Source organism: Sciurus vulgaris (assembly GCF_902686455.1).
Source record: "Sciurus vulgaris genome assembly, chromosome: 5".
NCBI lineage: Eukaryota > Metazoa > Chordata > Mammalia > Rodentia > Sciuridae > Sciurus > Sciurus vulgaris.
Window position 1 is genome coordinate 107,072,480 of NC_136465.1, and position 19,456 is coordinate 107,091,935.

Here is a 19,456-nt window from a genome sequence, read left to right on the forward strand (position 1 = left end):
CATACTACAGTTCAGTTTTTTATATTTATGATTAATACATATTCTTATTTAGTTCATCTGTAAATAATTCACAATAAAATAGATATATTTGGCACTTGGATAATGTGAATAGTCTCGCCTTTTAGGCTTGATATCCCTTTTGCTCAAAATCATATTTGTTTTTTTTAAATTTTTCTAGCATCCAAGAAAGTCTGTATATACTTCTTTTGAGATCTTAACATCTCCTCTGTTCTTCTATCTTTCCAGGCATAAAAGGGGCAGGGGCAGGAGGAAAATGAATGCTCCATTGTACTTGTACCACTGTCAGTGCCACAACCACTACTACCACCTCCATAACCATCATCACCTCAGAAATTGCTGAGGAGACCTTAAATGGGGGACAGTATAGGAGCTCCTTGGAGGGTGCCATTTGCCCAAGTCTTCTTCACTCAACTGTTTTGCATTTCATGCTCCTCTTGATTCCCTTTTGTTCATCCAATCCATCTATTCATTCATTCATTTATTTATTCAGTCAGTCAATAAATATTTACTGACAGCCTGCATCTCCTAGATTCTATACTAGATAATGAGGATAGAATGTGAACAAAACAGATGAAATCCTTACAATTGTGGGGCATTTTCAGGGTTAATTCTACCACTTTAGATCTCTTGCATTCTATAGAACTTCCCTTTATGTTTGGGATTTAGTTAGCCAGAATCAGGATCTTTTACTTCCTCTATATTCTATAGGAAGGATTTGAATAATATCAGTTTTTTGTGCATGGGGCTGGAATTTCAGGATTACATTGATGTTTCCTTGATCCAATCTTTTAGAAATATCTCAATTCTTCTGAGACCTGTTGAACTGCCATTTAGTGATGAGAATATGTTTGTATCAGAAGATGCCACCATCCCATATGAAACATTAAGATCCCCAATAAAACATCAGAAAAAAGCCACAAAAATTCTACTTGTGATGATGATGATGTTAGTTTTGTTATTGTTGCAGCCACTCCATACAAATAGGATAGACTCATGCCCTAATTTTGTTCTGCTGTTGAGACCATTGATGTCACACTTATACCAAGAGGAAATCAGAAAATTTACTTCTCAGCACATCAACTTCCAGGCAGGTCTGAACATGGCTCAATAGACAAGAAAGGCATAGAATTTTTATGGTGCATAGTGGGTAAGTTGAGAAAGAAGTTTCTACACATGGTATGAATTTCCTGTCGGTGCCAAAGAAAGATGCCTCAGAGTTTCCTTATCAGCTTTCCCAGATGTGCGCAGAAGGGGAAGAGGAGACATGAGGCTTAAAAGTTGTAAGTAATCAGATATCCCCCACCGCCAAAAAGGGTTCAGTCTCTGTGCTACAGTTATGATGATTGGGAGAAGGTTTGAGAGATATATCTGCAGTTCAAATGTAGATTTCATGTCTACATACTCAAAAGCAGGAAAGTTAAATCACAATTTAAAAAATAATAGAGCTCTGCTCCCCACCTCTTCTCCTCTCCAGTTAGGCACATTTCCTGGTTTGTGACCAGTGACATGTAGCTCATGTTATTCATAATGATATGCAGTCTTTCCTCTTGGCCTGGGTGTGTGAAGATGCTCTCATTTTGATGTTGGTGTTAGCAATTATTAATCAATATTTCCTGAATCATCATCTTTAGGCAGCAAAAGTCCTTACACGTGAAGTGTGCTCTTACAAATTAAAGGAAATCCTGTAACTTCCCAATCCTATTTCTATGAAATTCCCTATTTCAAAGTATGTGCCAAAATATGGATTGATATTGAAAGTTTGGTTTTAATTTTCTTTACATGCTTAAAAATATTACCTTATAATTTTACCTAAAGAGTTTTTCTAAAACTGATGTGTACCTATAAAATGACAACAACCTCAATGGAATTCAAATAAAAGTGTCAGCAACAAAATCAGGAAAAGAGTATTTTAGTGATGGAGCAATAATTCACTAATTATCTCAATTTTCTGAGGTGGTTAAGGAACTAAAAGAAAATATTGACAATGATAAACTTACTCCAGGATCATTCCCCCAACATTTAGAAGATAATTATGGACGTCTATGAAAATCGTGTACTGCTGGTGCCATATTTTTCTGCAATTTTCAAGAGATGAGAGACGCTACCAACTTGGGACCACTGGAGTATGACATTTGTGGGAATTCCAATTTGATCATTATTTCTCTAGTTTTTTCTCTCTGCATTTCTTTCCCAAGTCTGCCATCTCATTTTATCTGTTATCTTTAAAAGATGAGAGGAACACTCCACGTACTAAATGCTATTATGGAACTCAGCATTCAATTCGCTAGCTACTTTTTACTTTTTATTTGTGTGTTGTCAGATAAACAAATGAAATGTTTATATAACCTCATAAGCTGAATATATAACAAAGTCTTCAAAATTTGCTCTCTAAAAAACTGAAATGGCCTATGTTCAAATTCCTACAAAATCTCATATTTTAAATTATATTTTGAAAAAAATTGTATTGGGGAAGATATTAATAAAAATATAACTAATTAAAAAGTATGAAAACATTACACAGATGTAGTAATTATTTTTGTTGGTGTTAGCTCAAAATTGTAAAAAATATGTGTCATACATAAGCTTCTGATTGATACTTTTAAATAGTACTATAGAATTTTTGTTTTAAAATAGGGAATCTTTGGGAGTCGAACAAAAGAAAACCAAGAACAAGAATAAAGAACACTAGCTTTACCTTTTAAGTAAGACTAAATGACATCTCTAACTCTGAAGCACAATCCATTATGGTAGATTGCCAAATATAGTCAACCGTGATTCAAGGCAATGCTAAGAGAAGACATGTTGGGTGCCCATCAAAGGCAATGTTGGCAGAGGACAGTTTTCCCAAGTAGATAGCACACTCTACACATGCTGGAACAATGAGGGGGTGCATGTTAGCTGAAAGTGGGCCTTGTTACCCCTCAACATGAACCTCTTGCAGAGAGCAAGTCCAGGAAAAACTGACATCGTTCTATGGCAATCAGTCCCCAAAGAAGCAATGTAAGAATATCATTGCTAGGAATAAAAGAAGAAGAAAATAATAGGGAAATCCAACAGCAGCTGAAAAAAATCCTCCACCAGAAAAATGTTACCACAGATCAAAGGGTTAGGGTGTCCCAAAACATCCCCCGACTTATAGTTGCTGTGGCAATTAACAGGAAGAGCACACCCTTACGAGTTGGGAATCCACGAAGCTCTATGGTGAGTGGAAGGCATGTCTGTCCCCAGTGCTGTTTTCACACTGTCACTGTTACCACAGCATCTTTCAGGCCCAACTCACAGAGGAACAGATTTCAATTAGGTGCCTGTAGAGATAAATTGTTTTTACAATCCTTTACTGACTTTTAAACCTCAAAATGTATTTTCTTGCTTAGACTGCACAATATCCATCCCCTAAAACAGCTTATATTCTGAGAAAGTCTGCCTAACAAAGCGTGATGTGGTAAGTGCCACAGTGAGGCTCTGTGCTGTGTGCAGGCAGGAACAGGGAAGGGAAGGATGGTGAGACTCAAAGAGGGAAACAAATTTCTCTCCACATAGAAAGAAAGACCTGTAATTTCACATTCTAGTATTTCCCTATGAGAGAAGCATCGACAAGTTTTGTGTTGTATTTATACTGCACAGCAACCTTTTTTTATTGTCTTCAGCCTCCCTTTTGTGAATCCTTTTCCACAAAGACTGTCCTTGACTAACATAAGAAATGAATTTGATTTCTCTAATGCAGAAGGTAATTGGATTTTTCTTTATTGAATGCATCCTTTAATGACTGTCTCTGTAACTGCCAATTTAGCTGCAAGTGACCTGACATTGATCTGATGATATGACTTAAAATAAATAGTTGGAGCTGGGGTGGAAAAGATCAGCTGCCTGCCATCAGAAAGAATGAGTCTTGGCCTCATCTTGCCATTTTCCTGAGAAAATGCTTTATCCTTGATGTCATTTTCACAAAACATGCTTCTGTAATAATTGGTCATACAGTAGCAGATTGCCTCCTTCTAGAAAATATGGTAAGTATTTCCCAGAAAGTGCCCGGGAGAAAACATTGAAAACTGAATAAAACCTACCCGGTAATCATTTTGTTCCTTGAAAATATTTATTATCATGCAGACTCTTTCAGGAACAGAATAAATATTGCTGAACAGAATTCATTAAATCTTTAACAAATCTGGTCAAACATGAAATATTTATTAAGTATTTATTTACTTAACCTTGAGGTTTTATTAAAACATTTGACACAAGAACTTTGTCCAAGGTTATGAAAAAGCAATGACTGAAATTGTTATATTTGAAAGAATAACAATTCTTCCCTTAAGGGAAGTTATAAGACTCTTTTGTGCCCCAAATGTATAAGATTTAAATTTCTTTACTTTCATTTTTATTTACTTTTTACTAATGATATAGTTCACTTGAATCATGGGTAATCTTTATTCTATTGTCTTCCCTTTTCTCATTTTGATAAATATCATGAATCACTTTAGAAGGAAAATACAATCCATGGGCATTAGTCTGAGTAAGAAAATGAAACACTGTAATTTTAAAGGATCAATAAGAAAATTATAGATAAGAAAACCATTCATAAACTAGTTCCTTTTAAAAACAAGTAAAGCAAGTTTTTCCTTTTTTAAATTATTAATATTAGTTGCTTCTATATTTATCAAAACAGTTGACAAAGAAATTAACTGAGTTATATTAAAACCATCAATGATTGTTGAATGTTTTCAGATTCAATAGTGAAGCTACATCAAGTAAAATTACTGGAGGACTGTTAGGGAGAGCAGACATAAATTTGCATTGTTACTCACTGAATGACAGTGAACTAACTAGTTCTCATTAATGGAGAGAATGTTGGGAACTGTGTTCTCAGAAATAACATTGAGACAGAAAATAAATAAGAATCAAGCTGAAGTCTTTCCTGGAAACTGGGCTTCTTATTCACCATTCTGATTGCATCTTAGGTGAACTTGAGGGGCATTGGCATGGCAGTGAATATTTTCAAGGGACAGTTTATTGAACACTGCAATGCACAATACCATGGGCTTGCTTGAGAAGCAGTGGGAAACCCAATACTACCCAAGGGTCACTGATCCAGAGAGACTCCCTATTAACTCACAGTCTTCTGTCATAAGTGATTAAATCTCTCTTCTTTCAAGGCCATTTGTTGGAAGTTACAATTACATACAATGTTAAAACTTTAAGGGCAAGAGAAAAGTATGCTTTAATGGGTAATGAAACTCCTTCCTTAGTGCAGTATACCTTATTTTGTACCAGTTTTTCTTTCTTGTCTTCATTCTGTTGTGTGTATATATGTGTGTGTGTGTGTGGGGGGGTATTGGGAATCTAACCCAGGCATACAACAATACTAAACTAAATCTCCAGCCCTTTTTATTTTTATTTTGAGATAGGATCTCACTAAGTTCCCAAGGCTGGCTTCAAACTTGCAATCTTCCTGCCTCCACATCCTGAGTTGCTGGGGTTATGTGCATGTGCCACCCTACCCTGTGCAGTTTTCTTAACTTTGAACTTCTTTGTGTGTTTGAATTTCAACATTATTAATTGAAATCATAATTAATGGAATAAGGTTTTCATTTCTTGAAGGGAGGATAGATACTATAGGACAAGGAAGAAAGTGTTGTGTGTGTGTGCGCGCGCACATACATGACATATTTTCAGTTTTTTAGAAAAAGAAGGAAATTCGTCTTATACCCACATAAGACTTTTAAAATACTTTTATAATAGGTTACCTGTTGATGTTACATTGGGCATTTGCTGAAACATTAATATGTGATGTGAATAATGAGCAATTTACTTTATTAGTGGGTCTTTAGTATCCTAATTCACTTTGTCCTTTCTTTTTTGAGTAAATACTTTATTCTATGATATAAAAGACTCTTAGACATTAGAAAGGAGATGGAGTTAAATAATCTTTAGAGATTTTAAAGACAGTACAGAGAGAAATTATATACATAAGTAAATAAAAGAGAAGATGGAACATGATATATGACATGAGAAGTGTGTTTTAAGAACCCCAGGTCTCTATGAGCAGAGAAAAGTGAAGGCATCATGGGGGTAACAGGACTTGATGTAGCCTTCAGAGGATGGGCACTGTCTCTGCATGTGGGAAAGAGGAAGAATGCTCTTGGAAGAAGGCATCAAATTGTGGATGGAAGAATGCTAGCTAATTAGAATAAATACACCGTAAAACCGAATATTGAGCCCAATGTACTGTACATAGAATTGGATGAAAAAAGGAAGAGAAAAGAGGAGGATAATATTTTCACAAATAATATAGGTAAATATCTAGACACATCAGAAAGGATCTGGATTTTGAAGTTCCTAATTTAGACAAATTTAGAAACAATGTGATATTTTCTTTGTTACACATGTTTGTTCCTAAGGAGACACTGATATTTAAGGGTGATTTAGATCAAAGGCAATTTTAATTGATTTGTAAACAATGGTCTCAATATGTGATATGTTGAATGACCTTCTATGTGCTCATACAGTATATAAAGTCAAATAAACTATTAAATTTTTTAAAATTTATTTTTATTGTAAACAAATGGGATGCATGTTGTTTCTCTGTTTGTACATGGAGTAACAGCATGCCATTTGCGTAATCATACATTTACATAGGGTAATGTTGTTTGATTCATTCTGTTATTTTTTCCTTCCCTCCCACCCCTTCCACCCCTCTTTTCCCTCTATACAGTCCTTCCTTCCTCCATTCTTGCCCCCCCCCATTATGTGTCATCATCTGTTTATCAGCGAGATCATTCGTCCTTTGTTTTTTTGAGATTGGCCTATCTCACTTAGCATGATATTCTCCAATTTCATCCATTTGCCTGCAAATGCCATAATTTTATCATTCTTTATAGCTGAGTAATATTCCATTATATATGTATACGACAGTTTCTTTATCCATTCATCAATTGAAGGACATCTAGGTTGGTTCCACAGTCTGACTATTGTGAATTGAGCAGCTATGAACATTGATGTGGCTGTATCTCTGTAGTATTCTGATTTTAAGTCCTTTGGGTATAGGCCGAGGAGTCGGATAGCTGTGTCAAATGGTAGGTCCATTCCAAGTTTTCTAAGGAATCTCCACACAGCTTTCCAGAGTGGCTGCACTAATTTGCAGTCCCACCAGCAATGTATGAGTGTACCTTTTTCCCCACATCATCTCCAACACCTATTGTTGCTTGTATTGATAATCGCCATTCTAATTGGGGTGAGATGGAATCTTAGGGTAGTTTTGATTTGCATTTCTCTTATTACTAAAGATGGTGAACCTTTTTTCATATGTTTGTTTTTTTTTCTTTTTCTTTTTTTTTATTGTAAACAAATGGGATACATGTTGTTTCTCTGTTTGTACATGTGTAAAGGCATACCATTTGTGTAATCATAAATTTACATAGAGTAATGTTGTTTGATTCATTCTGTTATTTTTTCCCTTCCCCCCACCCCTCCCACCCCTCTTTACCCTCTATACAGTACTTTCTTCCTCTATACTTGCCCTCCTCCCTAACCCTAACTCTAACCCTAACATTAACCCTTCCCTCCCCCCCTTTATGTGTCATCCTCCACTTATTAGCGATATCATTCGTCCTTTGGCTTTTTGAGATTGGCTTATTTCACTTAGCATGATATTCTCCAATTTCATCCATTTGCCTGCAAATGCCATAATTTTGTCATTCTTTATGGCTGAGTAATATTCCATTGTGTATATATACCACAGTTTCTTTATCCACTCATCAATTGAAGGGCATCTAGGTTGGTTCCATAGTCTGACTATTGTGAATTGAGCAGCTATGAACATTGATGTGGCTGTATCTTTGTAGTATGCTGATTTTAAGTCCTTTGGGTATAGGCCAAGGAGTGGGATAGCTGGGTCAAATGGAGGGTCCATTCCAAGTTTTCTAAGGAATCTCCACACTGCTTTCCAGAGTGGCTGCACTAATTTGCAGCCCCACCAGCAATGTATGAGTGTACCTTTCTCCCCACATCCTCGCCAACACATGTTGCTTGTATTTTTGATAATCGCCATTCTAATTGGGGTGAGATGGAATCTTAGGGTGGTTTTGATTTGCATTTCTCTTATTACTAGAGATGTTGAACATTTTTTCATATGTTTATTGATTGCTTGTACATCTTCTTCTGTGAAGTGTCTGTTCATTTCCTTAGCCCATTTGTCGATTGGATTATTTGTATTGTTGGTGTAGAGTTTTTTGAGTTCTTTATAGATTCTGGAAATTAGTGCTCTATCTGAAGTATGATTGGCAAAGATATTCTCCCACTGTGTAGGCTCTTTCTTCACATTACTAATAGTTTCCTTTGCTGAGAGAAAGCTTTTTAGTTTGAATCTATCCCAGTTATTGATTCTTGCTTTTATTTCTTGTGCTATGGGAGTCCTGTTGAGGAAGTCTGGTCCTAGCCCGACATGTTGAAGATCGGGACCTACTTTTTCTTCTATAATCTGCAGAGTCTCTGATCTGATTCCAAGGTCCTTAATCCATTTTGAGTTGAGTTTTTTGCAGGGTGAGAGATATGGGTTTAGTTTCATTCTGTTGCATATGGATTTCCAATTCTCCCAGCACCATTTGTTGAAGAGGCTATCTTTTCTCCATTGCATATTTTTGGCGCCTTTGTCTAGTATTAGAAAGTTGTATTTATTTGGGTTTGTGTCCGTGTCCTCTATTCTGTACCATTGATCTACCTGTCTATTTTGGTACCAGTACCATGCCGTCTTTGTTACTATTGCTTTGTAATAAAGTTGAAGTTCGGGTATTGCGATACCCCCTGCTTCATTTTTCCTGCGAAGGATTGCTTTAGCTATTCTGGGTTTCTTATTCTTCCAGATGAATTTCATGATTGCTTGCTCTATTTCTGTAAGGTACGTCATTGGGATTTTAATTGGGATTGCATTGAATCTGTATAGCACTTTTGGTAGTATGGCCATTTTGACAATATTAATTCGGCCTATCCAAGAACATGGGAGATCTTTCCATCTTCTAAGGTTTTCTTTCATATCTTTATTTAGTGTTCTGTAGTTCTCATTGTAGAGGTCTTTCACCTCTTTTGTGAGATTGGTTCCCAAGTATTTTATTTTTTTCGATGGTATGGTGAATGGGGTAGTTTTCATAATTTCTCTTTCTGAGGATTCATCACTTATGTATAAAAATGCATTGGATTTATGAGCATTGATCTTGTAACCTGCCACTTTACTGAATTCACTTATGAGTTCTAACAGTTTTCTGGTGGAATTTCCTGGTTCCTCTAAGTATATAATCATATCATCCGCAAATAGGGATAGTTTGAGTTCTTCTTTTCCTATTCGTATTCCTTTAATTTCCTTGGTCTGTCTAATTGCTCTGGCTAGAGTCTCAAGAACGATATTGAATAGGAGTGGTGAAAGAGGGCATCCCTGTCTTGTTCCAGTTTTTAGGGGTAATGCTTTCAGTTTTTCACCGTTTAGAATGATATTAGCCATGGGCTTAGCATAGATGGCCTTTAAAATGTTAAGGAATGTTCCCACTATCCCTATTTTTTCTAGTGTTTTGAGCATGAAGGGGTGTTTTATTTTATCAAATGCTTTTTCTGCATCTATTGAAATAATCATGTGATTCTTTACTTTAAGTCTATTGATATGGTGAATTACATTTATTGATTTCCGGATGTTGAACCAACCTTGCATCCCTGGGATAAAACCCACTTGATCATGGTGCACTATCTTTTTAATATATTTTTGTATGCGATTTGCTAAAATTTTATTGAGAATTTTTGCGTCAATTTTCATTAATGATATCAGTCTGAAATTTTCTTTCCTCGATTTGTCTCTGGCTTGGGTATCAGGGTAATATTGGTTTCATAGAATGAGTTTGGGAGGGTACCCTCCTCTTCTATTTCATGGAATACTTTGAGAAGTATTGGAATGAGCTCTTCTTTAAAGATTTTGTAGAACTCGGCTGAGAACCCATCTGGTCCTGGACTTTTCTTTGTTGGTAGGCTTTTGATGACCTCTTCTACTTCATTACTTGAAATTGTTCTATTTAAATTGTGTATGTCCTCCTCGTTCAATTTAGGCAATTCATATGTCTCTAGAAACCTGTTGATGTCTTCGAAATTTTCTATTTGGTTAGAATATAGATTTTCAAAATAGCTTCTAATTATGTTTTGTATTTCAATCATGTCTGTTGTGATATTTCCTTGTTCATTCCGAATTTTGGTGATTTGGGTTTTCTCTCGTCTTCTCTTTGTTAGAGTGGCTAAGGGTTTATCAATTTTGTTTATTTTTTCAAAGAACCAACTATTTATTTTGTCAATTTTTTGTATAGTTTCTTTTGTTTCAATTTCGTTGATTTCAGCTCTGAGTTTAACTATTTCCTGTCTTCTACTACTTTTGGTGTTGGTCTGTTCTTCTTTTTCTAGGGCTTTGAGCTGTAGTGTTAGGTTGTTTATTTGTTGATTTTTACTTCTTTTATTGAATGCGCTCCATGAAATAAATTTTCCTCTAAGTACTGCTTTCATAGTGTCCCAAAGATTTTGATATGATGTTTCTTTGTTCTCATTTACCTCTAAGAATTTTTTAATTTCCTTCCTAATATCTTCTGTTATCCATTCATCATGTAATAGCATATTGTTTAATCTCCAGGTGTTGGAGTAGCTTCTGTTTTTTACTCTTTCATTTATTTCTAACTTCAATCCATTATGATCTGATAGAATACAAGGTAGTGTCTCTATCTTCTTGTATTTGCTTACATTAGCTTTGTGGCATAATATATGGTCTATTTTAGAGAAGGATCCATGTGCTGCTGAGAAGAAAGTGTATTTGCTCTTGGTTGGATGGTATATTCTATAAATGTCCGTTAAGTCTAAATTATTGATTGTGTTATTGAGATCTATGGTTTCTTTGTTCAATTTTTGTCTGGAAGATCTGTCCAGTGGTGAGAGAGGCGTGTTAAAATCACCTAGTGTTATTGTGTTATGGTCTATTTGGTTTCTGAAATTGAGAAGGATTTGTTTGACATACATGGATGAGCCACTGTTTGGGGCATAGATGTTTATGATTGTTATGTCTTGCTGATTTATGGTTCCCTTAAGCAGTATGTAATGTCCTTCTTTATCCCTTCTGACTAGTTTTGACTTGAAGTCCACATTATCTGAAATGAGGATGGATACCCCAGCTTTTTTGCTGAGTCCATGTGCATGGTATGTTTTCCCCCATCCTTTCACCTTTAGTCTATGGGTATCTCTTTCTACAAGGTGAGTCTCTTGCAGGCAACATATTGTTGGATCTTTCTTTTTGGTCCAATCTGCCAGTCTATGTCTTTTGATTGATGAGTTCAGGCCATTAATATTCAGGGTTATTATTGAGATATGATTAGTATTCCCGGTCATTTGTTTCATTTTATTTATTTATTTATTTATTTATTTTGAGATGACTTGGTTCTCCCTTTATTTGACAATTCCTTTAGGATAGTTCCTCCCGTTGCTGATTTGTTTCTTTGTTTTTCATCTCTTCCTCATGGAATATTTTGCTGAGAATGTTCTGTAAAGCTGGCTTTCTTTTTGTAAATTCTTTTAGCTTTTGTTTATCATGGAAGGATTTTCTCTCTTGCAGCCTTTAAAATTCTGTCTTTATTTTGTATGTTGGGCATTTTCATTATAATGTGCCTTGGTGTGGGTCTGTTGTAATTTTGTATATTTGGAGTCCTATATTTGGAGTACTTGATCTTCCATTTCATTCTTCAGATTTGGGAAATTTTCTGATAGTATTTCATTGAATAGATTGTTCATTCCTTCGGTCTGTTTCTCTAAGCCTTCCTCAATTCCAATAATTCTTAAATTTGGCCTCTTCATGATATCCCATAGTTCTTGGAGATTCTGTTCATGATTTCTTACCATCTTCTCTGTTTGTTCAACTTTGTTTTCAAGGTTAAATATTTTATCTTCAATGTCTGATGTTCTGTCTTCCAGGTGTTCTATTCTATTGGTTATGCTTTCTATGGAGTTCTTAATTTGGTTTATTGTTTCCTTCATTTCAAGGATTTCTGTTTGGTTTTTTTTCAATATCTCTAACTCTTTATTGAAATGATCTTTTGCTTCCTGTATTTGCTCTTTTAACTGTCGATTGGTGCGATCATTCAGTACCTGCATTTGCTCTTGCATCTCGTCATTTGCTTCCCTGAGCATTTTAATTATGTACATTCTGAACTCCCTTTCTGTCATTTCTTCTGCCATGCTGTCGTTGGGTTTCATTGATGTAACATCTAGATTTGTTTGCAGCATTTTCTTTCCTTGTTTTCTCATATTGTTCAGGTATCAGTTGACCACTGTGATATTGCAGATTTCCTCTATTGTCTTATAATATCCCTGAAGATTTCTATTATATCCCCTCTTAGTCTTCAGTAGCCTGAAGTCTTGGAGGAAGTTGATAATGCAGTGCTCTACAAGGGAGCTGACTCCCTAGGGGTGGTGGCCTTCCGGTGGGGTATATTCCCTGCTAGTGGGCAAAAGTACCTTCACTTGCTGATGAATGGTCATCCAAAAGGGAAGTAGGATGTGGGCTGATGCAAGACCAGTTTGGGCCTGTGTCTCTGATTTTACAGTCCTTTTGGGAGAACCTCTCCCGACAGGGAGGAGTCACCCGGTGGGGAGGTCTCGCTGGTCGGTTTTCCTCCCAGAGGTTCCGTTCAATTCACAACTACCGCCTGGCCTGGGCAGCCTTCTTCTGCAATGTTCCCAGGGACCCGGACCTACCTCCTGGGCCTGGAAGCCTCACCCTTTGCAAACGAATCTCCTTAGGCTGCCTGTCCTCAGAGAAGCTGCCTGCAGTCCTGGAGCCTTCGCTCCTCCCCTCAGTTTGTCTGTGGGGCTCTTCCACCAAGAAGCCGTCTAGGACCCTGCTCTGCAGTTTTCGCCTGACTATGCGGCCCCTCCTCTGAACAGCCACCTGGAGCCCCTTACAATCGCTCCGAGTCCCAGTGACCCGCCACACGCCTTTTCCTCCGGCAGCCACCTGTTGTTCCCTGCGGTCGCTCTAAGTCCAAGTGACCCACCACGCACCTCTTTCTCCACCAGGCAGTCACCCAGAGATCTGGTGCGTCACGAGTCCCAAGAACTCACTGTGCACCTTCTTGTCCCGACTGCCACCCGTAGCCCTCGTGCAGTCACTTCGAGCCCAAGCACCCCGCCGCGCTCCTCCTCCTTCTCCAGACAATCCCCCTGTGTTCAGGAGCGGATGCTCTGGGACCAAACCACTCACCACGCTGTTCCACCAGATAGCCGCCCGGAGCCCTGGCGCAGCTGCTCCAAGTCCAAGCGACGTGCCGAGCCCGTATTTCTCCTTCTCCTCTGGGCAGCCCCCTGTGTTCAGGGGTGCTCACTTTCAGTCCAAACAGCTCACCAAGCACCTTCTCCTTTGGGCAGCCTCCCAGAGCGCGGGTGGGTTGCGCCTAGTCCAAACGCTGTGGTGAACAGCCACCTCTCCAATGCTCCCAGTTGTCTGCAATCACTGCTCCGGCGGGGGGAGGGGCGCCTCACCGGCAGCTCTACTTCGCAAAGATCCCTGCTTTCGGGGCTACCGCCCCGTCCGGGACTCCTGCCCCGTCCAGGACGCCTGCCCAGTGGGAGGCACTCACCCGGCTGCTTTGAGTTGGTCCCAAGTCTCTCTATATCTCCTCTTCTTGAGTCCTGAGTCCTGGAGCAACACCAAACGCAGCCACCCTCTAGTCCGCCATCTTGAATCCCCCTCTCATATGTTTGTTGATTGCTTGTAGATCTTCTTCTGTGAAGTGTCTGTTCATATCCTTAGCCCATTTGTTGATTAGGTTATTTGTATTCTTGGTGTAGAGTTTTTTGAGTTCTTTAAAGATTCTGGAAATTAGTGCTCTATCTGAAGTATGAGTGGCAAAGATATTCTCCCACTCTGTAGGCTCTCTCTTTGCATTGCGGATAGTTTCCTTTGCTGAGAGAAAGCTATTTAGTTTGAATCTATCCCAGTTGTTGGTTCTTGCTTTTATTTCTTGTGCTATGGGAGTCCTGTCAAGGAAGTCTGATCCTAAGCCAAGATTTGGACCTACTTTTTCTTCTATAAGCTGCAGGGTCTCTGGTCTGATTTCAAGGTCCTTGATCCATTAAGAGTTGATTTTTGTGCAGGGTGAGAGATAGGGGTGTAGTTTCATTCTGCTGCATATGTATTTCCAGTTTTCCCAGCACCATTTGTTGAAGAGGCTATCTTTTCTCCATTGCATATTTTTGGCACCTTTGTCTAGGATTAGAAAATAGTATTTGGGTTTGTGTTCATGTCCTCTTTTCTGTACCATTGATCTACCTGTCTATTTTGGTGCCAATACCATGCCGTTTTTGTTACTATTGCTTTGTAGTATAGTTGAAGTTCTGGTATTGCGATACCCCCTGTTTCATTCTTCCTGCTAAGGATTGCTTTAGCTATTCTGGGTTTCTTATTCTTCCAGATGAATTTCATAATTGCTTGCTCTATTTTTGTAAGGTACATCATTGGGATTTTAATTGGAATTGCATTGAATCTGTATAGCACTTTTGGTAGTATGGCCATTTTGACAATATTAGTTCTGCCTATCCAAGAGCATGGGAGATCTTTCCATCTTCTAAGGTCTTTCTTAATTTCTTTCTTCAATGTTTTGTAGTTTTCATTGTAGAGATCTTATACCTCTTTGGTTAGATTGAGTTTTTCTCTAATGGAGAAAAACTGAAACCATTCCCTTTAAAAATGGAACAAGACAGGGATGTCCTCTTTCACCACTTCTATTCAACACTGTCCTCGAAAATCTAGCCAGAGCAATTAGGCAGACTAAAGAAATTAAAGGGGTACGAATAGGAAAAGAGGAACTTAAGGTGTCACTATTTGCTGATGACATGATTCTATATTTAGAGGATCCAAAAAACTCCTCCAGAAAACTTCTAGACCTCATCGATGAATTCAGCAAAATAGCAGCCTATAAAATCAACATGCATACATCTAAAGCATTTTTATATGCAAGCGATGGAACATCTGATAGGGAAATGAGGAAAACAACTCCATTTGCAGTAGCCTCAAAAAATATAAAATACTTATAAATTTTTTAATTTAATGAAGTATATTCTAATTTTTATTTTCACATATTCTAATGTTGAAATATGTACATAGTCTATCTCACTAGAATGTAAATTACAGGCTGAATATTCAGATTGTGATTTCTGAAAGTATTAAGTTCCTGTTATTGTTTCAGGTCACTGATATGATGCTGCAGGACAAACCTTATCCTGATTGGGGAAAATCTGCAAGAGCTTTCTGGAAGAAAGGCAATGTTAGGATCATTTTATTCTGGTAAGAATTTGTTTTATTTATTTTCTTTATTTATTCACAAAACAACCATTCAGAAAACAATGATTTGGATGCATTTTTTCTTAGATATATAGAGTTCTATCTAGAGATGCTACCATGCTCCATTAAAATCATTATCCTAGTTATTTTATTAATTAATTTCTGCTTACATAGTGTTATGCACACATTTATAAGGCAGAAGTTTTGCTAATACAGTGATGCATCACTTGACCAGAGGTAAGTTTTTGACTCAGCAAAAATAAGCCATAATTTTCATCAGTGAAATCTGATATATAAAACTAGCTCCTGTATACACTAAATTGCCCAGTGTATTTGACAGGATATGATTTTGCTCTGAAAAAGTAATTCAGGGAAGGAAGGAACCTTTTTACAAATCATCTGGCTCACTGCTGTTTCTTCGTCACATTATTTCTTTTTGTGCCTCATCATAATCATTGCAATTAAAAAGCAACCAGGATATTATAGGATTTTGTTTTTGTGGAGTCACTATTATTTATGTGTATTTGAACACATTAAAATAGAAAAGATAGAAATCTCAAGACAGCAAGAGAGGTGGATTTCATCTGGCTGTGAGGCATTCCAGCAGCACAGTGGTTGTGCCAGATATATGAAAAGTTATGTACACTAATGTTCAGAAGCACTGTGACTGATGATAGCTTGAGCTGAAAAATTCCAGACTATGCACCTGTCTTTTGAAATGGGAGAAGAAAAATTTGTTTATTCTTAGATTTAATACTCTTTTTTTTAATATGAAAGCTACAAAAATCATGGTAACCTGGTGGTTGGGGAAAATAAGCATTCTACATTATATTTTGTGCTTTAACACTATCATTAAATGTTGCTAGAGATATATGACATTTTGAACTCAATTCTTAGCAGATAAACAGAAGTAGATTTTTCAATAATGTGAAAATGAATATGATCTTGTAGATGTTTATTCACACATTGTCTCTATGAGTCAAGAGTGGTTTTGTGGTGCTATTTAACCTCCATATATTTTCCTGTTTGTTAGCTCCTCATATAGCTTGTCTGAATAATATATAATAATAATAGCAAATATCTACTGAGGATATGTTCTGCTCCAGGCACTGGGCTAAGGGCTTGACATTCTATATATTTACTTATTTAATCCTGACAACCCTATAATGTAGGTACTGTTATTATAGGCACAGGTCTCTGATACCATTAATCATTGCCATAGGCTGCTTGGTGTGCAAATTTCTAAACATCTTGATTATTTTTAATTCTTGTGCTAAAAAAAAAAACATGAGATTCTGGGAGTCCTTGTACTCTGCAGAATTCAATATGGGGTTTGAAAAATCATATTTTGAAAAGGGAGAGACTAATATTCAACGGGTTTATGGACTGTCCCTCTTAAAACAATACCCATTTACTATGTTTACACACATTCTATATTAGTTAATATATCTTCAGAGTCAGCCTCTTAATGATTGCTGCTACCACTTACCAAAGTCACCCATATACTATTTGCAAAGGTGAGCCATGCATATAGTAATCCGAAGGCCCCTATGATTGTTGTCATTAGCTCTTCTTAATCATAATTACTGTTTCAGAAGAGAGGAATTCATGCTGGATATTTTCTGAAGCACCTCAGTAAAATTTTCTTTGAACATTGTTATTCAAATTCATGTATCATCAATCTCACATAGATGGGATTGTTTGGAGCATGTGTGATAACATACTCTTAATGTTAAGTATAACTTAAGTGTTTCAAAATAATAATTATAGTCACTGGCAAAATATATATTCTTCACTCAAGAACAAACTAAAATTCAAACTTATTCTTACAGTCATGGTTTCTGTAAATTAATAATTAGTAACATATTTGAGATTTTTTCACTATTTTATTCAAAGCAGTATTTCAAATCATAGAAAGCACAAAATAACTGAAGAAGAAATGTAAATGTAAATTTAAATATGTTTTTCTAGTTTTCCATTTTTGTTTAGTTAGATTGTCTTGACAACAGTATTCATAATTTTAAAAAAAGAAAATCCAATACAAACTGCTGAAAATGGGAATGATGTGAGAAGCAAAGACATCTTCCTTTTTGTTCATTCTTTTCAGATAAAAATAATTTATTATATATAAAGGGCATTTGTTTTCTTTATAATCTTAGGAGATAAAATATAGAAATCATTGGCAGGGCTTTAGATTCAGTTAAAGAAAGTATTTGCAAACTACATGTCACTCACTCAAAAGAAGGTATTTTCTTTTGGTTTTGTTCTAGTTAATAAAGAGAGATTAGTTTGGAAAGTAAAAGTCTATGTTAGAGAAGAAATTTTGCAAAGGAAATCTTTCATCAGTTGCAGTGTGATTATATGCAGCAGTTTGAACAACATTGCAGTTTGTTCAATGTGCAATTTCTTCTAGTGAATTACCTCTTACCTACATGTGGCTGCTTTAACTCACAAGTGTCTGTCAGAAACTATATCATTTGCAACTGTGTAACTGTTTTCTTCCTTGACTCTTAGTGTTAGATATCTCTACATTGAAGAAAGTGGTTCAATTTATCTCTGTAGTTGTGCAAAGATGAAGCTTTCATACTGGGGAGGAGACTTGATTATAACTGTACTTGAGAATACTACCTGGAAAAGGAGGAATATTCATAAATCTCTTCCAAAGCACTTTTGACAATTAAAAAGACAAAAGAGCTAAGAATCTAAACCCTGTACAATTGCTCTTCTATTTTTCAGAGGGACTGACAACTACCATTTTTACTGACTTAGGTCTAAAGTAAAAAAACACATACGCAAAGAACAAGTGATATGATATTCATGTTTTCTTCTATATCCCTGTTTTATTTTTTTCTCCAGAGACACCATTGGTATGCCTCAGATGGGAAGCATCTTGGGATGATACTTCCCAAAGACTTGGTTTATTCTTTTTTTTTTTTTTTTTTTTAATAAAAGGGGACACTTTTTTCATCAGTAGAAGGGTTGGCAGAAGAAGAATTGGAGGATCTGATTGTCCTTGCAGACACATTAGAGGATTCCACTTTTCTGTCCCTACTGATTATGTACTTTGTTTTGACCAATGAAAATGTTTATAAAAGTTGTTTGGTTGGTAGTTATTGTGGAAGCTAGGGTCTAGCTGGAAGAATGCAGGATAAATCAAGCATTCTTAACAACTCAGTGGGCATATAGCATGAATGAAGGTTAAATCTCTGAGGTTTGGGGATTAGTGATACTGCAAACATGAACAAAACCCTCTCCCACTTTATTATACTTTTTAAAGTATAGCAAAATAAACTTAGTCATCTAATTTTGATCAGATAAGGTTTTAACAAGAAATTATTAGTTTAATTTGCATTATTCATACTGTAAGAGACTAATATGCTAATAAAAATGTAATAAAGTAATAAAAACACCTATGATTCAGGGAAAATGTGAAGCACAATTTTAGTAACAACTCTGCTGATATCTAACTATATAACCTGTATGTCTACTTTAGATTTCCATTTCCTTTTTACTTTCTTTTTTTTTTTTCCTTTTTGTAAAAAGGCATATGTTTTGTTAAACTATGCAGTCTCTTCAGCTCAATTCTGCTGTTTTCCATCATAAGGCTAAAATAATGACAAGGAAATAATATTGTTTTACTTTGCTCCAGAGGGAAAAATATGGACTATAGAGTGTAAGTCATACAGAAGCAGACTTTACTTTCATATATGAAAGATTCCCTAAAACAAATGAGCTTCTCAGTGCTGAATGAGCCTGTCTGATGATGTCATGAATCCCTCATCAGAACTTCTTTACAAAACCTAGATAATAATCAATTAGGAATGCTATAGAAGGATTTTCATGTTCAATGAGACAAAAAGAGATCACTTTTAAATTTCTATCAAACTTGTAAATTCTATGACTACATTTTGAAAAGAAAAATGTTGCATGTCTCCACTTTATAATGGAGGAGGTACTAATTAAAATTTAATATATTCACATAATCCTTTCTCAACATGTCTTTTTAAGCAGTTATGCATCCTCAATTAAAAGTTGCCTGTGTAATTGAGGAAAAACAGAACAATTTTGGTCACAATCAGATAACTGTACCTAGCA

General features: G+C 36.3%; 1 protein-coding gene across 4 annotated transcripts in view; it reads left to right on the forward strand.

Annotated features, from left to right (window-relative positions):
* TMEM117 (transmembrane protein 117) overlaps nt 1-19,456 on the forward strand; it is a 453,170-nt gene that overhangs the window by 281,399 nt on the left and 152,315 nt on the right. For all 4 annotated transcript variants that reach the window (XM_079139598.1, XM_079139601.1, XM_079139600.1 and 1 more), the window contains exon 4: nt 15,267-15,364. In XM_079139598.1, coding sequence (XP_078995724.1) covers nt 15,267-15,364 — 98 coding nt within the window. The remainder of the gene's footprint in view (nt 1-15,266; nt 15,365-19,456) is intronic.